The 16,063-nt window shown below is 42.6% G+C and overlaps 1 protein-coding gene across 1 annotated transcript in view; it reads right to left on the reverse strand.

Annotated features, from left to right (window-relative positions):
• LOC141153867 (protein transport protein Sec23A) overlaps window positions 1–16,063 on the reverse strand; it is a 246,812-nt gene that overhangs the window by 191,763 nt on the left and 38,986 nt on the right. Inside the window, exons 6-9 of the mRNA XM_073639099.1 lie at window positions 11,370–11,449; window positions 6,252–6,396; window positions 1,702–1,860; window positions 543–658 (exon numbers count right to left, since the gene is read on the reverse strand). Coding sequence (XP_073495200.1) covers window positions 543–658; window positions 1,702–1,860; window positions 6,252–6,396; window positions 11,370–11,449 — 500 coding nt within the window. The remainder of the gene's footprint in view (window positions 1–542; window positions 659–1,701; window positions 1,861–6,251; window positions 6,397–11,369; window positions 11,450–16,063) is intronic.

Here is a 16,063-nt window from a genome sequence, read left to right on the forward strand (position 1 = left end):
CAAAATGGGCACCAATTCCGATTCCATGACTCCGACTCCACAGCCCAGATTACAACAGCAAGTGTTTTTCCATAGAAATGCTTATGTTAATTCTTTTTAGCGTTTATTTAGCACAAATACTATGTAGTATAAGTTATATACGTAAAGGGTTATTCCCATCTCCAAGATCCTATCCCAATATGTAGCAGGTGTAATAATAATATTAGCAAATACCTCCAACTGGAAATGTAGTATAGTATTTTTGATTCACTATCTCTCTTTCCTCATGTGCAGGCATTGCAGGACCTTAGGTATCCATGGTTACATCCACTGATCAAGTCACAGTTAGCTAGTTGCTAGTGGTCGTAACCATGGACACCTAAGGTCCTGCAAAGCCTGCATATGAGGAAAGAGATGGTGAATCAAAAATACTATACTACATATGGAGATATTTGCTAATATTATTATTACACCTACTACATATTGGGATAGGATCTTGGAGATGGGAATACCCCTTTAAGTATATAACTTGGCTTTCCGTATTGTATGGCGTATCTTATTACCCAGTGAAGTTCGGACAGCATTTCATTTCCAAGACTCCAGTCTGATCCAGCGCACAGGCATAGATGTCAATCACATGACCAGAAGCGGCTGACCGGGTTGCCAGTCCTTCAAAATGCTGCCAAAGAAAGATAGGATTAAAATAAATATTGATTTTCTCAAAACAAAGATACATGTATGGCAGCAACATTTCAGCTTATAACTTTAATATTATTTTTGGATTTACCGTAACTGTCAGGCCCTGTTCACACTGTGTTTTTGCATTGCAAAGGGAAGAGGGGGAGAAAGCCCAAACACTAATAACACCCTGCCTACCCTATCCTCCCTATATAGGTTCCACATCTATCGCCGAACAGGACCCTAAACGCTGTATATCCCTAGAGCTTGGCCCTGGATAGGGAAGGGGAAGGGTGAGAACTGGTCAGTCACCACTACAAACTAAAGACAACAATGTAGACAAACAAAGGGGATTACCTTAGCTTGAGCAGACACCAGAGGAGTAACGCCAACAGTCCTCGAAGGGCACCAGAGAAGAAGCTAGCCGACTGCTAGTGCTCCAAGCCTGTACATAGAAGCATCACTGGCGATTCCCTGAAGCAAACTGAGGGTTTTTAACTCCCATGCAAAGGTGTGTCAATCACCAGCAGGAGGGAGGTCGACGTTGGGTCTTAAAGGAAGAAGGATTAAGAAGGTGTCTGCAATGCCAAGCGCAGTGACCTTCTACTGCCAGATCCAGAGCGACTGTCTATTCCACCTGACACACCCGTGACTGAATCCCTCTGAAAATGAACTCCTGATGAAGCCACAGACTAGAATGACAAAAACGCAGTTCAAATGAATGCATCTCTCTGAAAGTGTCTGCCTTTTCAGCTCGGCTCAGAAATGTGGCCTGCTATGTTTCTGGGTCCATCTGAAATCACAGTCACTTTCAAAAGACAAACATAGTTCATTTGAACTCCATTTGTTACATTGCAGTCCATTTCCCTATCGGGTTTGGTCTGAATCCTATTTTTTACAAGAACTCAAGCAGAACCCCCCAAATAACCTGCAGAAACGCAGTGTGAACAAGGCCTAATTGATTAAACATTGCTACACCCATTCATGTACACTTGTAATCATTCTACATCTCTCCAAGAAGAAGTAAAAATAATGAAAACTCACCTTAGTAGCTTTCTTTACATACTTTGCATTATCTTTTTCGATGTCATGCCAAGAACGAATGGGAGTCTTAAGTTCCTCACCAACTACCATTCCAGGTCCCTGAGTGGCCGGTCCTCCGATGAACATCATAATTCTGGCACCAGTGTTAGGAAATGTGCACTATTCAATAAAAAATAACATGCTACAGCACATACATGATGTCAGCTTGGTACATCATACTTCAGCAAAATAAAGGGAATCTGTTGGCAAGTTTTTGCTATGTAATCTGAGTGCACCATGATGTAGAGGCAGATATCCCAATTCCAGTGTTGCGTCACTTACTAGGCTGTGTTTTGGTTTTTCAATCCAATCATTGTTTTATCAGCAAGATATAAAACACTGGATTCAATAAAAAATAATGGCAGAAAGGCTACAGCACATACATGGTGTCAGCTTAGGCACATCATGTTTCAGCAAAATAAAGGGAATCGGTCGGCAAGTTTTTGCTATGTAATCTGAGCGCACCATGATGCAGGGGCAGATATCCTGATTCCAGTGTTATGTCACTTACTAGGCTGTGTTTTGCTCTTTCAATCCAAGCAGTGTTTTATTAGCAGGAGATTATCACTACAGGACAAGCTTCCTCGTGCCTCCTTGTCCAACCACATTTATATCACTGATTAGTAGCTTTCTGTTACTATACAATGTACACAAAAGCTGTGATGTGGGTGGGGTTATACAGGGCTCAGCATTCTGAACTCTGCTAGGTCCACAGCAGAGAAAACTGTGACTATCATAATTGCTGCACTAAGTGATACATTGCTGGAATCAGGGGCTCTGTTCCTACCTCATTCTGCTATCAGATTACACAGCAAAAACTTGATGACATATTCCATTTAATAATAAGTCTGGGTAAATTAACGCTTTTTTCACTGGAAGTTTTGACATAAAATGAAGAAACTAATGACTTTGGTCGAACATTTCAGATGATTCTAAGGGCGCAGTCGGATGGCCACATAAATTGGACTGAGATTGGATTGTATTGAACGGACTGGCTGGTGGCTCTCCCGACCCGAGTGTGACAGCTGCATAGAAATACATCAAGCTATTGTGCACGGGTCAGGAGAGCCGCCAGCCAGTCCGTTCACTATGATCTAATCTTAGTCCGATTTTTCCGGCCGTCTGACTGCACCGTAATAGGCTGGATATTTTAGAAGGAAGCAACTAATCATTACCAGCCTGTTCACACTATGTTTCTTTAGTGTATTCAACAGTTCAACCTGAATAACAATAAAAAAAGGGATTGAGACAGGGCCATAGAATGAAATCACACAAACTTTCTGAAAGTGTCTGTCTCTTCAGATCAGCACAGAAAAAGTGGTCGGCTGCATGTCTGTGCCGATCTGCAAACACAAACACTTTCAGAAAACAAGTTTTGTCTGAACTCTTTGTGTCTTTGCAGTCTATGGCCCTGGCGGGGGTGACTATGAATCTCGTTCTCAGGGGGTATTAGGCAGAACCCTCAACTACAGTGCCAAAAAGCACTAAGAAATGTTGGACTGTCCTTGTTAGGTTACACTAGTGTTTTGGTATATTTTGTTATGCAATTTAAAACAATTAAAACTAAAGGCAACTTTTTGTAAAACTCCACAGTTCTCTGTTATTGCGCCTGGAAATATACAAATAAATTGAAAACAGGTGATAGTCCCCACTAACAAGGGCAATTCTGTCTCTATACACTTTGATTCTGTCCAAGCAGTGCTGATAGCCTCAGTCAGTGTACTGACACACCCTTTTAAAGGGTGGAATGTTAACACCCATTTGGCAATTAATTTATTTTTTAAGAGGGGGCAAACCTAGTCACTAAATATAGAACAGCTTTCAATCCTTTCCACCAAAAGTACGTCCAGATTGAAGGTATTTTCCCGCAATCTGATACAGTGACATCTGATGATGGCAGGGGCTCAGGAGGTGTCCGCAGTAGAAGACATGGGCTCAGGAGGTGCCCGCAATAGAAGACATGGGCTCAGGAGGTGTCTGCAGTAGGAGACATGGGCTCAGGAGGTGTCTGCAGTAGGAGACATGGGCTCAGGAGGTGTCCGCAGTAGAAGACATGGGCTCAGGAGGTGTCCGCAGTAGAAGACATGGGCTCAGGAGGTGTCCGCAGTAGGAGACATGGGCTCAGGAGGTGCCCGCAGTAGGAGACATGGGCTCAGAAGGTGCCCGCAATAGAAGACATGGGCTCAGGAGGTGCCCGCAATAGAAGACATGGGCTCAGGAGGTGTCCGCAGTAGAAGATATGGGCTCAGGAGGTGCCCGCAATAGAAGACATGGGCTCAGGAGGTGTCTGCAGTAGGAGACATGGGCTCAGGAGGTGTCTGCAGTAGGAGACATGGGCTCAGGAGGTGTCTGCAGTAGGAGACATGGGCTCAGGAGGTGCCCGCAGTAGGAGACATGGGCTCAGAAGGTGCCCACAGTAGGAGACATGGGCTCAGAAGGTGTCAGCAGTAGGAGACATGGGCTCAGGAGGTGTCCGCAGTAGGAGACATGGGCTCAGGAGGTGTCCGCAGTAGGAGACATGGGCTCAGGAGGTGTCCGCAGTAGGAGACATGGGCTCAGGAGGTGTCCGCAGTAGGAGACATGGGCTCAGGAGGTGTCCGCAGTAGGAGACATGGGCTCAGGAGGTGTCCGCAGTAGGAGACATGGGCTCAGGAGGTGTCCGCAGTAAGAGAAATGGGCTCAGCAGGTGTCCGCAGTAGGAGACATGGGCTCAGCAGGTGTCCACAATAGGAGACATGGGCTCAGCAGGTGTCCGCAGTAGGAATCAAATGTTCTACACAAATTGGGGAGACCGGACTGAGCACTGGTCCCAGCATTTTAACACCTCAGCTACCACTGTGAATAGTGACGTGAGAACTTTAGCAAAGGGAAATTGCTTACTTTGTCAGTCCATAGGCATCACCGCAGCACAATTGCAGGGTGCCGACGGGTTGATATGGCAACCTGAGGACTGATAATGGCCTCATGTCTGCTATATCCCTTTGCCAATCAGATCCCGACAGTGACAGGACCGGATAGGCTGTCTGTCAAACACTGACAGGTTAGGTAATGCACTGTAGAACATAGGTTGCACATTGTATTATCAATGTGATCAAAGGATCTCAGGTTCAAGTCTCCTTATGGGAACCGTAATTGTAAATGGAAAAAATATATATTTTTAGGTGTTATTAAAAAAAATGTTAAATAAAAAACATAAAATCACACTTTTAACAATAAAAATGGGTACTCTGTTAAAATAAAAATCTCCAACAAAATCATCATATATTCGGTATGGCTTCATTTATAACAACCCGCACTATAAAACAATTTCATTTTTCATCCCATGCAGTGAGAGCCATTTAAAAAAGTGTGGAAAATCGATGCCATAATTGAGGTTTCTGTTAATCTTGGCTAAAAAAAAAAAAGTGATCAGAAAAAGTTGTATATATTCCAAAATGGTACCAATAACAACTACAGTTCACTAAGCAAAAAAAGCAAATTCTTGTACAGCTCTGCAAACAGAAAAATGAAAACTTTAGGGCTTGTACATTACGACTTAAAAAGGTGATTTTTTTTTTTAAGCGTTTTAAAAAAGTAGTTAAACATAAAAAAGGTATAAATTGGATATCACCTTACAGTAATTGTATTTACCTGCAGAATAAAGTTACATGTTAATTTTACTGAAAAGTCAAGTTTGTAAAAATAAAATTGAAAAAGAATACCAGATTTAATTTTTTTTTTCATGCCTACTACAAAAAAAAAAAAAAAAGAATGAAAGAGTGATCGAAAATTTTTTTGTACCAGTGAGGCCTCATTGAGATGTCTGACTTTTGTGTGCTAGTGGTATCCGTGGTTTTCACCGATAGCACTCATACCTGTGATACCAAGTGGTCAGCGGAAAATGTTGGAGACGTGTCCGATTTTGATGCGGATCAAATACGGCAATGCCAGTCAATGGGTGCGTGAAAGAATCGGACTTAACTCGGCTGGTATCCGAAAAATAAAAAAAGGAATGAAAAACAGGATTGCTATTTTTTTGTTCTTTTTGCCTCCCAAAGAGTTATTAAAAAGTGATCGAAAATTCACATGTACCAGAAGATGGCGATAAAAAAAAAAAAACTACAGCTTGTCTCGCAAAAAAATCAGCATTCATACAGCCACTTTAATACAAAATTGTAAAACTTCTGGCTCTCAGAATCTGGCAACACAAAGCAAAGATTTTTTTTTTTTTCAAAGAGTGTATTAATTGTTAAAAAGCAATAAAATAAAACTGTGATGAGTAAGGTTAACACTTTCTTTGTGCAGCACAGACAATAGCATAACATTTAAAATGTAAAAAAAAATGTCAGAATTTTGTCAGTCTCCCCAAAATGAGGAGACTGACAAAAAAAAATCATCTCGAAAGACACACAAAAAAAATCCCTCCTATGACTATATCGCTGAAAAACTAAAAAAGTTATGGCTCCTGGAATGTTATAGTAGAAAAATGGTCTGGCAAAAAGGCTAAAACCAGCGGTGACACCAATACTTACCTCGAGGAGCCCCACTGCAATGGAGAGGGCAACGCCTGATGACCTCAGTGGTCTTTTTCCTTGTGTCACAGGCCACGGATCTCGTTGAAGCTCTCCTAGGAGGTCAGTAAGGTTCATGTCAACTTTCTGTACAGGTTGCAAAAACCTGTAAGACAAAACCAGCCGATGAATACTGAGGGTATATCATCTTCTTTTCAATGTTCACAAAAATAGTGTACAATAAGGAGTCTAAGGCTATGTTCACACTAGGCATTTTTTCTACGTTTTTTTATGGGTTTTTTTACTGAAAATTTTCTGCTGCGTTTTGCAGGACCAGCAAAGTATATTAGATTTCAGAAATCTCATGCACAAACATTGGTTTTTGTGTCATCAGTATTTTGTGCTTTGCATGTTTTTTTTGCACAATAGAGCATGTCACTTCTTTCAACGTTTTTTCTGCATTTTTTCTGTGTTTTTCACCCACTGAAAGTAATGGGTGGTGAAAAACCACTGAAAAAAACACCTAGTGTGAACATAGCCATCAGGTTTTTCTGCATTTTCAGTGAAAAAGTGTGTGAAACTCATTTATCTTTGTGATTTTACCATCTTGTCTTTGTCACCTGAGATGGCAGTTTGAATTAGGACAGTTTAATTAAATTAGTGATGTGTACACAGTAAACATTGGCTGAGCTAGGAGTGAGATTGAACAATACCTGTGGCCCATTGAGGTGTGAAATTGAACAATCTCTGAGCAACTCAATGGCAGACCATAGTATGAAAATAAATAGTGTCCTACAAACTCAATGCTCTGCCATGGTCTTAGAAAAACTATTCCTGAACAATTCACTTCCCTCACTGTTGCATTTCTAATTCTGGTTAATATGGTTTCACATAGGTCTTGCATTGTGATCTGTGTTCATGCTTTTGTCGTGGTAGCAAAACTGAACTTTGGAATCCTGAAAAACGCAGCAAGAAACGCACTAAAACCAGAGTTTTTGACGCAGCTTGCTTCTTTTCTGCCAAGAGATCAGGATTTGTTGCAGAAAACAAAGCTGAAAAAACACCTAGTGTGAACGTAGCCTTAAAGTTCAAATGTGGGCCATCTTATAGCTGTGTTACACAATTTACAAGAATATCCTTAAAGGGGTATTCCCATTTCCAAGATCCTATGCCAATATGTAGTAGCTGAAATAATATTAGAAAATACCTCCAATTAGATATGTAGTATAGTTCTTCTGATTCGCTATGTCTCTTATCCCATGTGCAGGGCATTGTAGGACCTTAGGTATCCATGGTTACAACCACTAGCAACTAGCTGTCACTATATCAGTGGTCGTAACCATGGATACCTAACGTCCTGCACATGAGGAAAGAGACATAGCGAACCAGGACAACTATACTACATTTCTAATTGGAGGTATTTGCTAATATTCTTATTACATCTACTAAATATTGAGATAGGATCTTGGAGATGTGAATACCTCTTAAAATTAGGATCTCTGTGCGTTTTTACCTGTGTTTTTTCACACACTGAATGCACTGAAAAAAAGTAGGCAAATACGCAACGTTTTTGAGGCTGAGTTTTCCTGCCAAGAGATCCATAAACGTTGCAGAAATTTAAACACTCAACGTGTGCACATACCCTAAGAGTCATAAGAGTGCAAAGATCTCTCATCTGAGAAAAACTGATGAAAGTCAGACCAAACTCAGATGACACTAGGATGAAAATCTGATAAAACTAGATAAAACTCAGCGGACCCAAAAGAGAAAATGACACATTGTGTGGATTTAAAAAATGCCCTGCAGGTCAATTTACACTGCGTCAAAACAAAAGCACAGTGGGCATGAGATTTCTATAAGGCCATGTTCACACATTCAGTATTTGGTCAGGATTGTACATCAGTATTTGTAAGCCAAAACCAGGAGTGGGTGATAAATACAGAAGTGGTGACGTGTTTCTATTATACTTTTCCTCTGATTGTTCCACTCCTGATTTTGGCTTAAAAATACTGAGGTAAAAAACTCACCAAATCCTCAACGTGTGCATGTGGCCTAAAAACTAATGGTAGGAACGTAGCCTAAGGCCTCATGCACATGTTGAGGATTTGGTGAATTTTTTACCTCAGTATTTTTAAGCCAAAACCAGGAGTGGAACAATCAGAGGAAAAGTATAATAGAAACACGTCACCACTTCTGTATTTATCACCCACTCCTGGTTTTAACCTACAAATACTGATGTAATATACTGACCAAACACTGAACGTGTGAATGTGGCCTAAAGTTCTCAGGAAATGTAGAAAAGAAATCAATTGAAAAATATCTCATTTTACTCAGTATCCAGTATGAGCGCCATGGGCAGAAATGTCCGCAATTACTCGCCTTGGCTGCTGTCAATGAGGTTATTAATGGTTGTCTGAGGAATGCTCCATGCGCCATGCCAGATATATTACTCCAGTTCTCGTTGGAATAAGATTTCTGGCGTAAGGACCACTACAGCTTGTCACAAGTTAGACGAGCTGTGTCACCATGCTCCCGTCAAGTCCCAATTCTACCCCCACCCAAGCCCCCATATCACCCCAGCCAAGCCCCCATCCAACCCCCACCAAGCCCCCATCCCACTCCCGCCAAGCTCCCATCCCACTCCCGCCAACCTTCCCATCCCACCCCCACCAAGCTCCCATCCCACCCCCACCAAGCTCCCATCCCACCCCAGCTCCGCCCTCTTTAATGGAGATGGGAGAAACTAATTTGAAAATGCCAAAAGGCGTAAAATTTTGGTGCAACTCTGAGTTGCACCAACATTTTTAGATTTTTAAAAACAAATTAAGGCAGAATTCTGGTGAAATTTCTCTGATGAATCAGACGGACCTGTGTGTGTGATTTTATCATATGTAAAAGTAACTAGATAGTTTATGCAGCGTTTCGCCCATGTGGATTTTACTATGTGGTCAAAATGATTTGCCTTCTACATAAGAAAATGAAAGAACATACACATTCATACATATAAGATACAGCTATCCCAAAATATTACATCACTTTCTTGACAATCCCAATGGTGATCCCAGGATGATCATATTTCCAGGCATTAATTCGTAACCATCATTTTAATTTTTATTTCATAAATCAATAGTACACATGAAAATAATCAAATTTGTATTTTATCTTATCAGAGAAATCTGCTTCTTTCTCTGCCACAATTAATCAGTCATCATCACAATTCTCAATTCGGAGGTAAAATCTGTATTCAGTAAGACAGACTTTCCCATTACTGAGATAGGAGATGGCAGCTGGTGCTGATGAGTTTCTATGTAGATAGGTGGGAGAGGAGGAAGGCGGAGCTCTGTCTCTGGCTCCTCCCTCCTCCCGTCTAGATAGAATTCTATCGGCAGCAGCTGCCATCTCCGATCTCAGTAATGGGAAAGTGTCTTCACTGAATAGAAAGAACAAGAAGCAGAGAAAGAAGCAGAACTCTCTGATAAGACATATTGCAAATTTGTCTCTTTTCATGTGTACTATAGATATATGAAAAAAAAATTAAAACGACGGTGACTTTTTAAGAATATAATGAGAGGCAAACCTGGAATAGATAGTCATGCGCCCTTGCTACACAGAAAAGCACTTCAGATTATTCATAATGATGCACCAGAATCATTAGGACTGAAAGATAAACTCAATTCTCAAAAAGATACGAGGATTCTGGCATTTATTCCAATATATGCTTCTTCCTGTCTTTGTTGTTAGTCATGAAGATGTAGCTAACCCGCCTATTACGTAAAAAAATGTGTAGGTGGAGTGATATTCAGGAAGAAAAGTGTGTTAAAGGGGAATCTGTCAGCAGGTTTTTGCTATGTAGATGTAGCAGTGCTATGAATGCTGAGCTGTATATAACCCCGCTCACACCCGATTGGCAGCTTCCTGTGTACACTGTACATTGTCAGCAAGATACCAATCGGTGTGGGCGGGGTTACACACATTAGCTGGACTGGCTGGCACGTGACATCTAGTCCAGCAGTGATAATCTCCTGCTGATAAAACACTGATTGTATTGAAACAACAACACACAGCCTAGTAAGTGACACATCACTGGAGTCCGGGTTATCACCTATCTGCTGAATAGGTGATAACTTACTGATTGGGGGGGGGGGGCCAAGAGCCTGGGAGTTTTTTATCCCCAACGGGGAACTTTTATTCCCGTGACAAAATGGTGCGGTAGTGTAGATGCCCAAATTCTGCTCCATTCATTCTCTATGGAGCTGCCGGAAAGTCATAATTATTAACATTATTAATTATTAACATACTGCCAGAGGCAAATAATCCCTAACTAAAGATTAGAAAATATAACTTTTAATTTTTCTTTTTAATAATTGGAATTTAGTGCAAGTTAAAATGACAAAGGTTAGTAGGTGAACTACATGGGATACAATATACACAATCCCAGCCACATGCATACAAGGTATCTCTTTATCTGATCAGGTAAATCCCTAATATTACAACTGTCATTTAGTATCAGGCTCTGTGCGGCCGCGGACCTACACTTGCTTACCAATATACACTTGTTAATGGCCACCTACAACTAACCTATGCTATTTAAAATGAACAAACATCAGAATCCCCTTGAAAAGTCAAGCACAGATCTGGTGAATGAACCCTACTGGGAATGAATAGAGCGGCGGTAGATCATGTCTATTGCTGCTCCACTCTAACGGGAATAAAAGTTCCTCATTCTGATGATCGGTGCGGGTCCTAGTGGTCAGACCCTCGTTGATCAACAAGTTATCACTTATCCTGTGGACAACCCCTTTAAATGAGTATCTTATGAGATAATCTCAGCTGATTTATGACCACATGAAGGTTACCCCGAATCCTGATATCAAATCAGCTGAGTGGAGGTTAGAAGAAGGAAGAGTTATAAGATCTCCTTTCCGAATGAGGTCACTGGCAGCGCAACACAGAGCCTATAGAAGGCAAACCGTGACAATTTTTCAATTAAAATGCTACTGTAAAAATTATTTTTAGCCAAAAAATACATGCAATTTAGTGAAAAATGTTTACAAAAATTGCAGTTGAAGGTGTACCCTTAAGCCTCAGCTATCTAGCACTGTCATCAGTTTTGAGGGGTCAAGAAATAAGAGTACATACCTATTAGAGGGAGGAGGTTGCTGAACTTGAGGTCCACTCCCTGACGAAGCAGCAGGAACTTTTACAAGGGATAACATTTCCTAAAATGAAGTTGCACACAGTTATGTACAGATACAGAGACGCTTCCTGTACCGACAATATTTCTGGGACTTCAGTTCCCAAACTCTCAATCTGTGATGTTTACATTTAGTAAATCCTTTAATAAAGTGACATTCCAGCAACTTCTGTGCACAGGCAATGGACACTGAGGAGCAAAAGGGTAAGGATGTTTTGAACTTTTGACTTTCAGGCGCCATATCTCACCATACACTACTGTTTGGAACATCAGACTACCATCATTGTATAGACAATCATCTTGGCTTTCTCATACATAAATTTGACTTGCAACTATTTAGCATATCATTAGTTATGCAGATTCTTGTCATGTCACTGCATTGTTACTGCTTTGCTCCTAAAAATCTAAATTTTAATCTTTATTATTTTGTTGGTACTGTATTTTGTGAATCCACATTTGGCTTTCAACACTGCCTGAATCCTTCTGAACATGGTCTCCATCAGATTCAAACATGTCTCGAAAAATTTGATCCCAGGTCTCTTTTACACGTTCTCAAAGTTGGTGCATACTGGTCGACTCACTTGGGTATATATACAGCTTTTTCCTCAACTCTACCCACAAGTGTTCGATTGGGTTGAGGTCTGGGGACTGTGGGGGCCAATCCAGCACCTCTACTTCATTGTCATTGAACAATTTCTTTGCCAGTCTCGACGTATGCTTTGGGTCGTTGTCCTTGTCCTGCTGGAGCACTATGTCGTCCTTTTCATACCCATAGTGCCTGAGTGTACGAAGTAACTCATCTTGTAGGATACTCACATATAGCTCAGCATTGAGACCACCATCAATCCTGGTCAAGTATCCAACGCTTTTGGGTGTGAAACAACCCCATATCATCAGGCTTCTTCCACCGAATTTGACAGTTCCTTCAATTTCTCCATCCGTTAGCCCCTTTTTCCCTTGTTTCTTCTAGTCCCATTGGCACCCATCAGAGCCTAGTCTATTGACTTTTGTCTCATCGCTGCAATCACCCGTTTTCAATCTTCTACTGTCCACTTTTTGTACATTTTTGCAAACTGGAGCCGACTCTTCTTATGATAATATTGAAGTTGAGACTTCTTCACTTTTTTTGGGCCACCATTCCAGATTTGTGTAACATGCGTCGCACGGTGCTTGCATGGATGTCTGTGATCTCACTATTACGAAGCATACCAGCCTCCCCCACTACCGTGTTTGTTCCGCCAGAACTGATGGACCTTGTGAGGAGCCGACTAGTACGCTCGCAACATACGACTTCTCTGCAATTTGGCGGTTTTATTTATAGCAAAATCACAGCTCTAAAATAGTCGTGCAACAGCAAGTTGCAGAAAAAGTTGCGCAGATGTTTTTGTTGCATGACTAAGAATTGCCGTTACGCACCATATGTCATCGTGTACATCTAGCTATATCCATACATTGAGATCCTTTTCATAATGGGCACCTATGTCATGTGGTATTGAGTCTGATTAGTAGTCCAGTACAGGCTCAGCCTACATTATACATAAAATCCCTCCAGGCAGCTATCAGACACTTGTTGCCCCGACCCTGCTGGACCATGCTTTGTCCATTTATGCCCTCCATACAACTGAACATATAATTTCTGTTTTATATAAACATATGCAAGGTGGCTAACGGTCGCATAGTCGACGAGAGGTATGTGTCACAGAGATGGCTGTCCTCTGTGATGTAACCCTAAGTGTTTCTCTAGTGCAATTAAGCACTAAGAGGACTGATTGGTGCACCTGGGACCGGGTTACGGGTAGTATGGAGAGTTGGGCGGGTCCAGCTACCCACATGCCTCACCTCTGGGTGTGGTTAACAACCTATAAAATGGAAGCTGTTTGTTTGGCACATGGTTTGTGTGTTTGGAGGGAGAAGGCCTCCTGTGTGTTGTTGTCTCCAGACTGAGGCAGGATACTGGACGCTACCCAGCCTGGGTGACCACAGGACTGGTTAAGCACAGATTGCTTAAAGGACACTTTATTTTGTTTTCCTGAACTAAAGGCTGTTTGTTTTCCTTTTTGCTTTTTGGTTTATGAAGTAAAAAACCAACATGGACTTTTAAAGGAACACGTTTCCTGTTTGCCTCCCGTCGCACCCAAGTGAGTAAAAACCCTATACAGAACAGTAGTCCATACAATAATTAGTTGCAGCTATACAGCACCCCTGACTCGCACGGTCTATATTCATAAGTGAATTGTGGCGATTCTGTAGTGCATTCCTTAGGAGATGCTGCTTCACAATACTATGCAAACAAGAGAGGAAAGTGAAGCGTAAGTGACTCGCCCCCAGAGCCGTGGGGCACTCGGTAGCCGGGCCTATGGATGCTGGTGGGGGATATCACGGTGGCTGGCCCGGTCCGTGGCCCAGGGCGGTCAATAAAAAGGGGATTATTTATAGGGGATTTGTAAAGTTCGTGACGCCACCTGTGGAATGCAGCCAAAGGGAGCCGCCGCTGCGGAGCAGGTCCTCTGGAGCCGATGTTGCTGCAGCAGGGATGGTGTGGCTCTCCACAGGAAGAGCTAGCTCCAGGGCAGTGTAGGTGTTGATTGCGCTGGGCGTTGCAGTGCAGGGGGAAGACGGCGCAGCTAAAATAATGGACGGAGGCAGTGCGGTGCAATCATCCGAGTCTTTACTCACAGTTGTCAAGTTCCTCAGGTTGCATTGTCAGCTCACAGCCTCCCACGTCGCACTGCGTTCACCAGAACGGGGGTTCAGCTCTTCCTCAGGTAGATTAGGAGCACTTAACGGAACCCCACTTTCTTGTGTTCCTCACTAGACCTTCTTCACGCTGGGTCTTCTCCCTCCTGCCCTGCGCTTCCCCACTCTCAGTCCCGCTCGGGTGCTCTGAAGTCCCTCCTGTCTTCCTGGAGTTCCCGGACCTGCTTGACCCTCACGGAGATTAGAATGATGCTTCGGCAACTGACTATATAAGCCAGAAGCCTCCGTTTTTTCCAGCCGAGACCTGGAGTAACACGGCTGGTCCAGGGGCCGGTCCCCTTCTTGCAGCCTACGATCCCTCTGTCTTCTGACAGATTCGGGGCGTACGGGTGCAGTCCTGCACTCGCCGTACCCCCTGGGATCCCTTTACTAGAACGGAGCCTACTCCTCTGCTCCCCTCCTGGGCCTCTATGACTGGGCCCTACTTATGGAGCAGAGCTCCTAAGGAGACTCTGCTCCCAGGCTGTCTTCACTCTGACTGACCTACCTGATCTTTTTCTCACCACCTAAGATGGCTTCCCTTTTTATACCTTCTGTCCAAGTGCTCCCCTAAACTTCTTCCTCCACCCACACCCACTACTGGTTGCCCCTACCTCTGGGTTCCCCCCACTCCAGCCAGGGACAGAGCTCAGCAGCTGCGCACATGCATCTTGCCCCTCCAGCCGGCCTGGAGCAGTGTAGTGTTGGATGCAGGTGTTGGGGTTCCGGGCAGCACTCCCTCCTTACCTGAGAGAAGGGGGTACCACATCTCTGGGTGAGGTGCAGTACCTCTGTGGCGACTGAACCCTCAGGGGCGCCATACAAGCGCACGAGAAACGGCTGTCACCAGTATCGCTTTTTACTCGTTCTCCCCTGGCCAAATGTGCTTTTGTTTTTATACAAAAAAAGACGACTTGTACTAAATAGTTTGCACTATTTGCTGAGAAATCACCATCTTATGCCTTGCCCTCCTGCTCCACTTGATTATACCTGCGAGTTTATAATTATAAAGGATTGGAAACCTCATAAATCACTAATTATAATAAGTGATTTATGAGGTTACCAATCCTTTTCTCTTTTTTTATGTGATACAGCGTCACACTAGTTCCCCCTTCAGCTACTTGTAATATCTGACAGGGAGGAACCTATCACAAGCGTTAGTCCATTCAATAGTTGCAGTTTCCAGACTCAAATGGGCTATACTAAACAGTGATTTGTGCTAATTTTCTATCTCCTTAGGACAGTGTTCCCCAACTCAGTCCTCAATAGCCACCAACAGATCATGTTTTCAGGATTTCATTACTATTGCAGAGGTGATTTAATTATCACATGGGCAATACTAAGGAAACCCTGAAAATATGATCTTTTGATGGCTCTTGAGGACTGGAGTTGGGGAGCACTGGCTTAGCAAATGCAGCTTCACACTAGAGTAATTGGAAGAGGAAAAGCCAGCCGGCGCTATTTAAGATTGCTATCCGTGCTTGATATAAGTTGGACGGAGAGTGTCGTATTCAGCTGGCAGAGTCAGCACAAACAAGTAAGTAAAGGGAAATCCAGCACTGCCATCCGTCGAAAAAAAAAATATTATATTTTATTAATAATCCATTAAAAACAAAAGGAAGAAAGTTTGTGAAGAAAGCTTAAAAACTGACGCGTTTCAAGCTGAAAAGCCGCCCTTAATCTTGCTATAATTTTTTATTGACAGATGGCAGTGCTGGATTTCCCTTTACTTACTTGCAGCTTCACACTACTGCTACTTGTAAAACGTGACAGGGAGAAACCTATCACAAGGAGGAGGCAGGAGAGATGGACTAATCTATCACTGTTGCCATTAGAAAGGATTCAAGCAGAACAAGTGTAGTGTGTGATGTGACACTGGCAGAGGCATCATGGGAAACGCAGT

The sequence above is a fragment of the Phyllobates terribilis genome, unplaced genomic scaffold (genome assembly GCF_046119375.1).
Source record: "Phyllobates terribilis strain yellow unplaced genomic scaffold, ASM4611937v1 Scaffold_7__3_contigs__length_470593459, whole genome shotgun sequence".
In the NCBI taxonomy this organism is placed as follows: Eukaryota; Metazoa; Chordata; class Amphibia; order Anura; family Dendrobatidae; genus Phyllobates; species Phyllobates terribilis.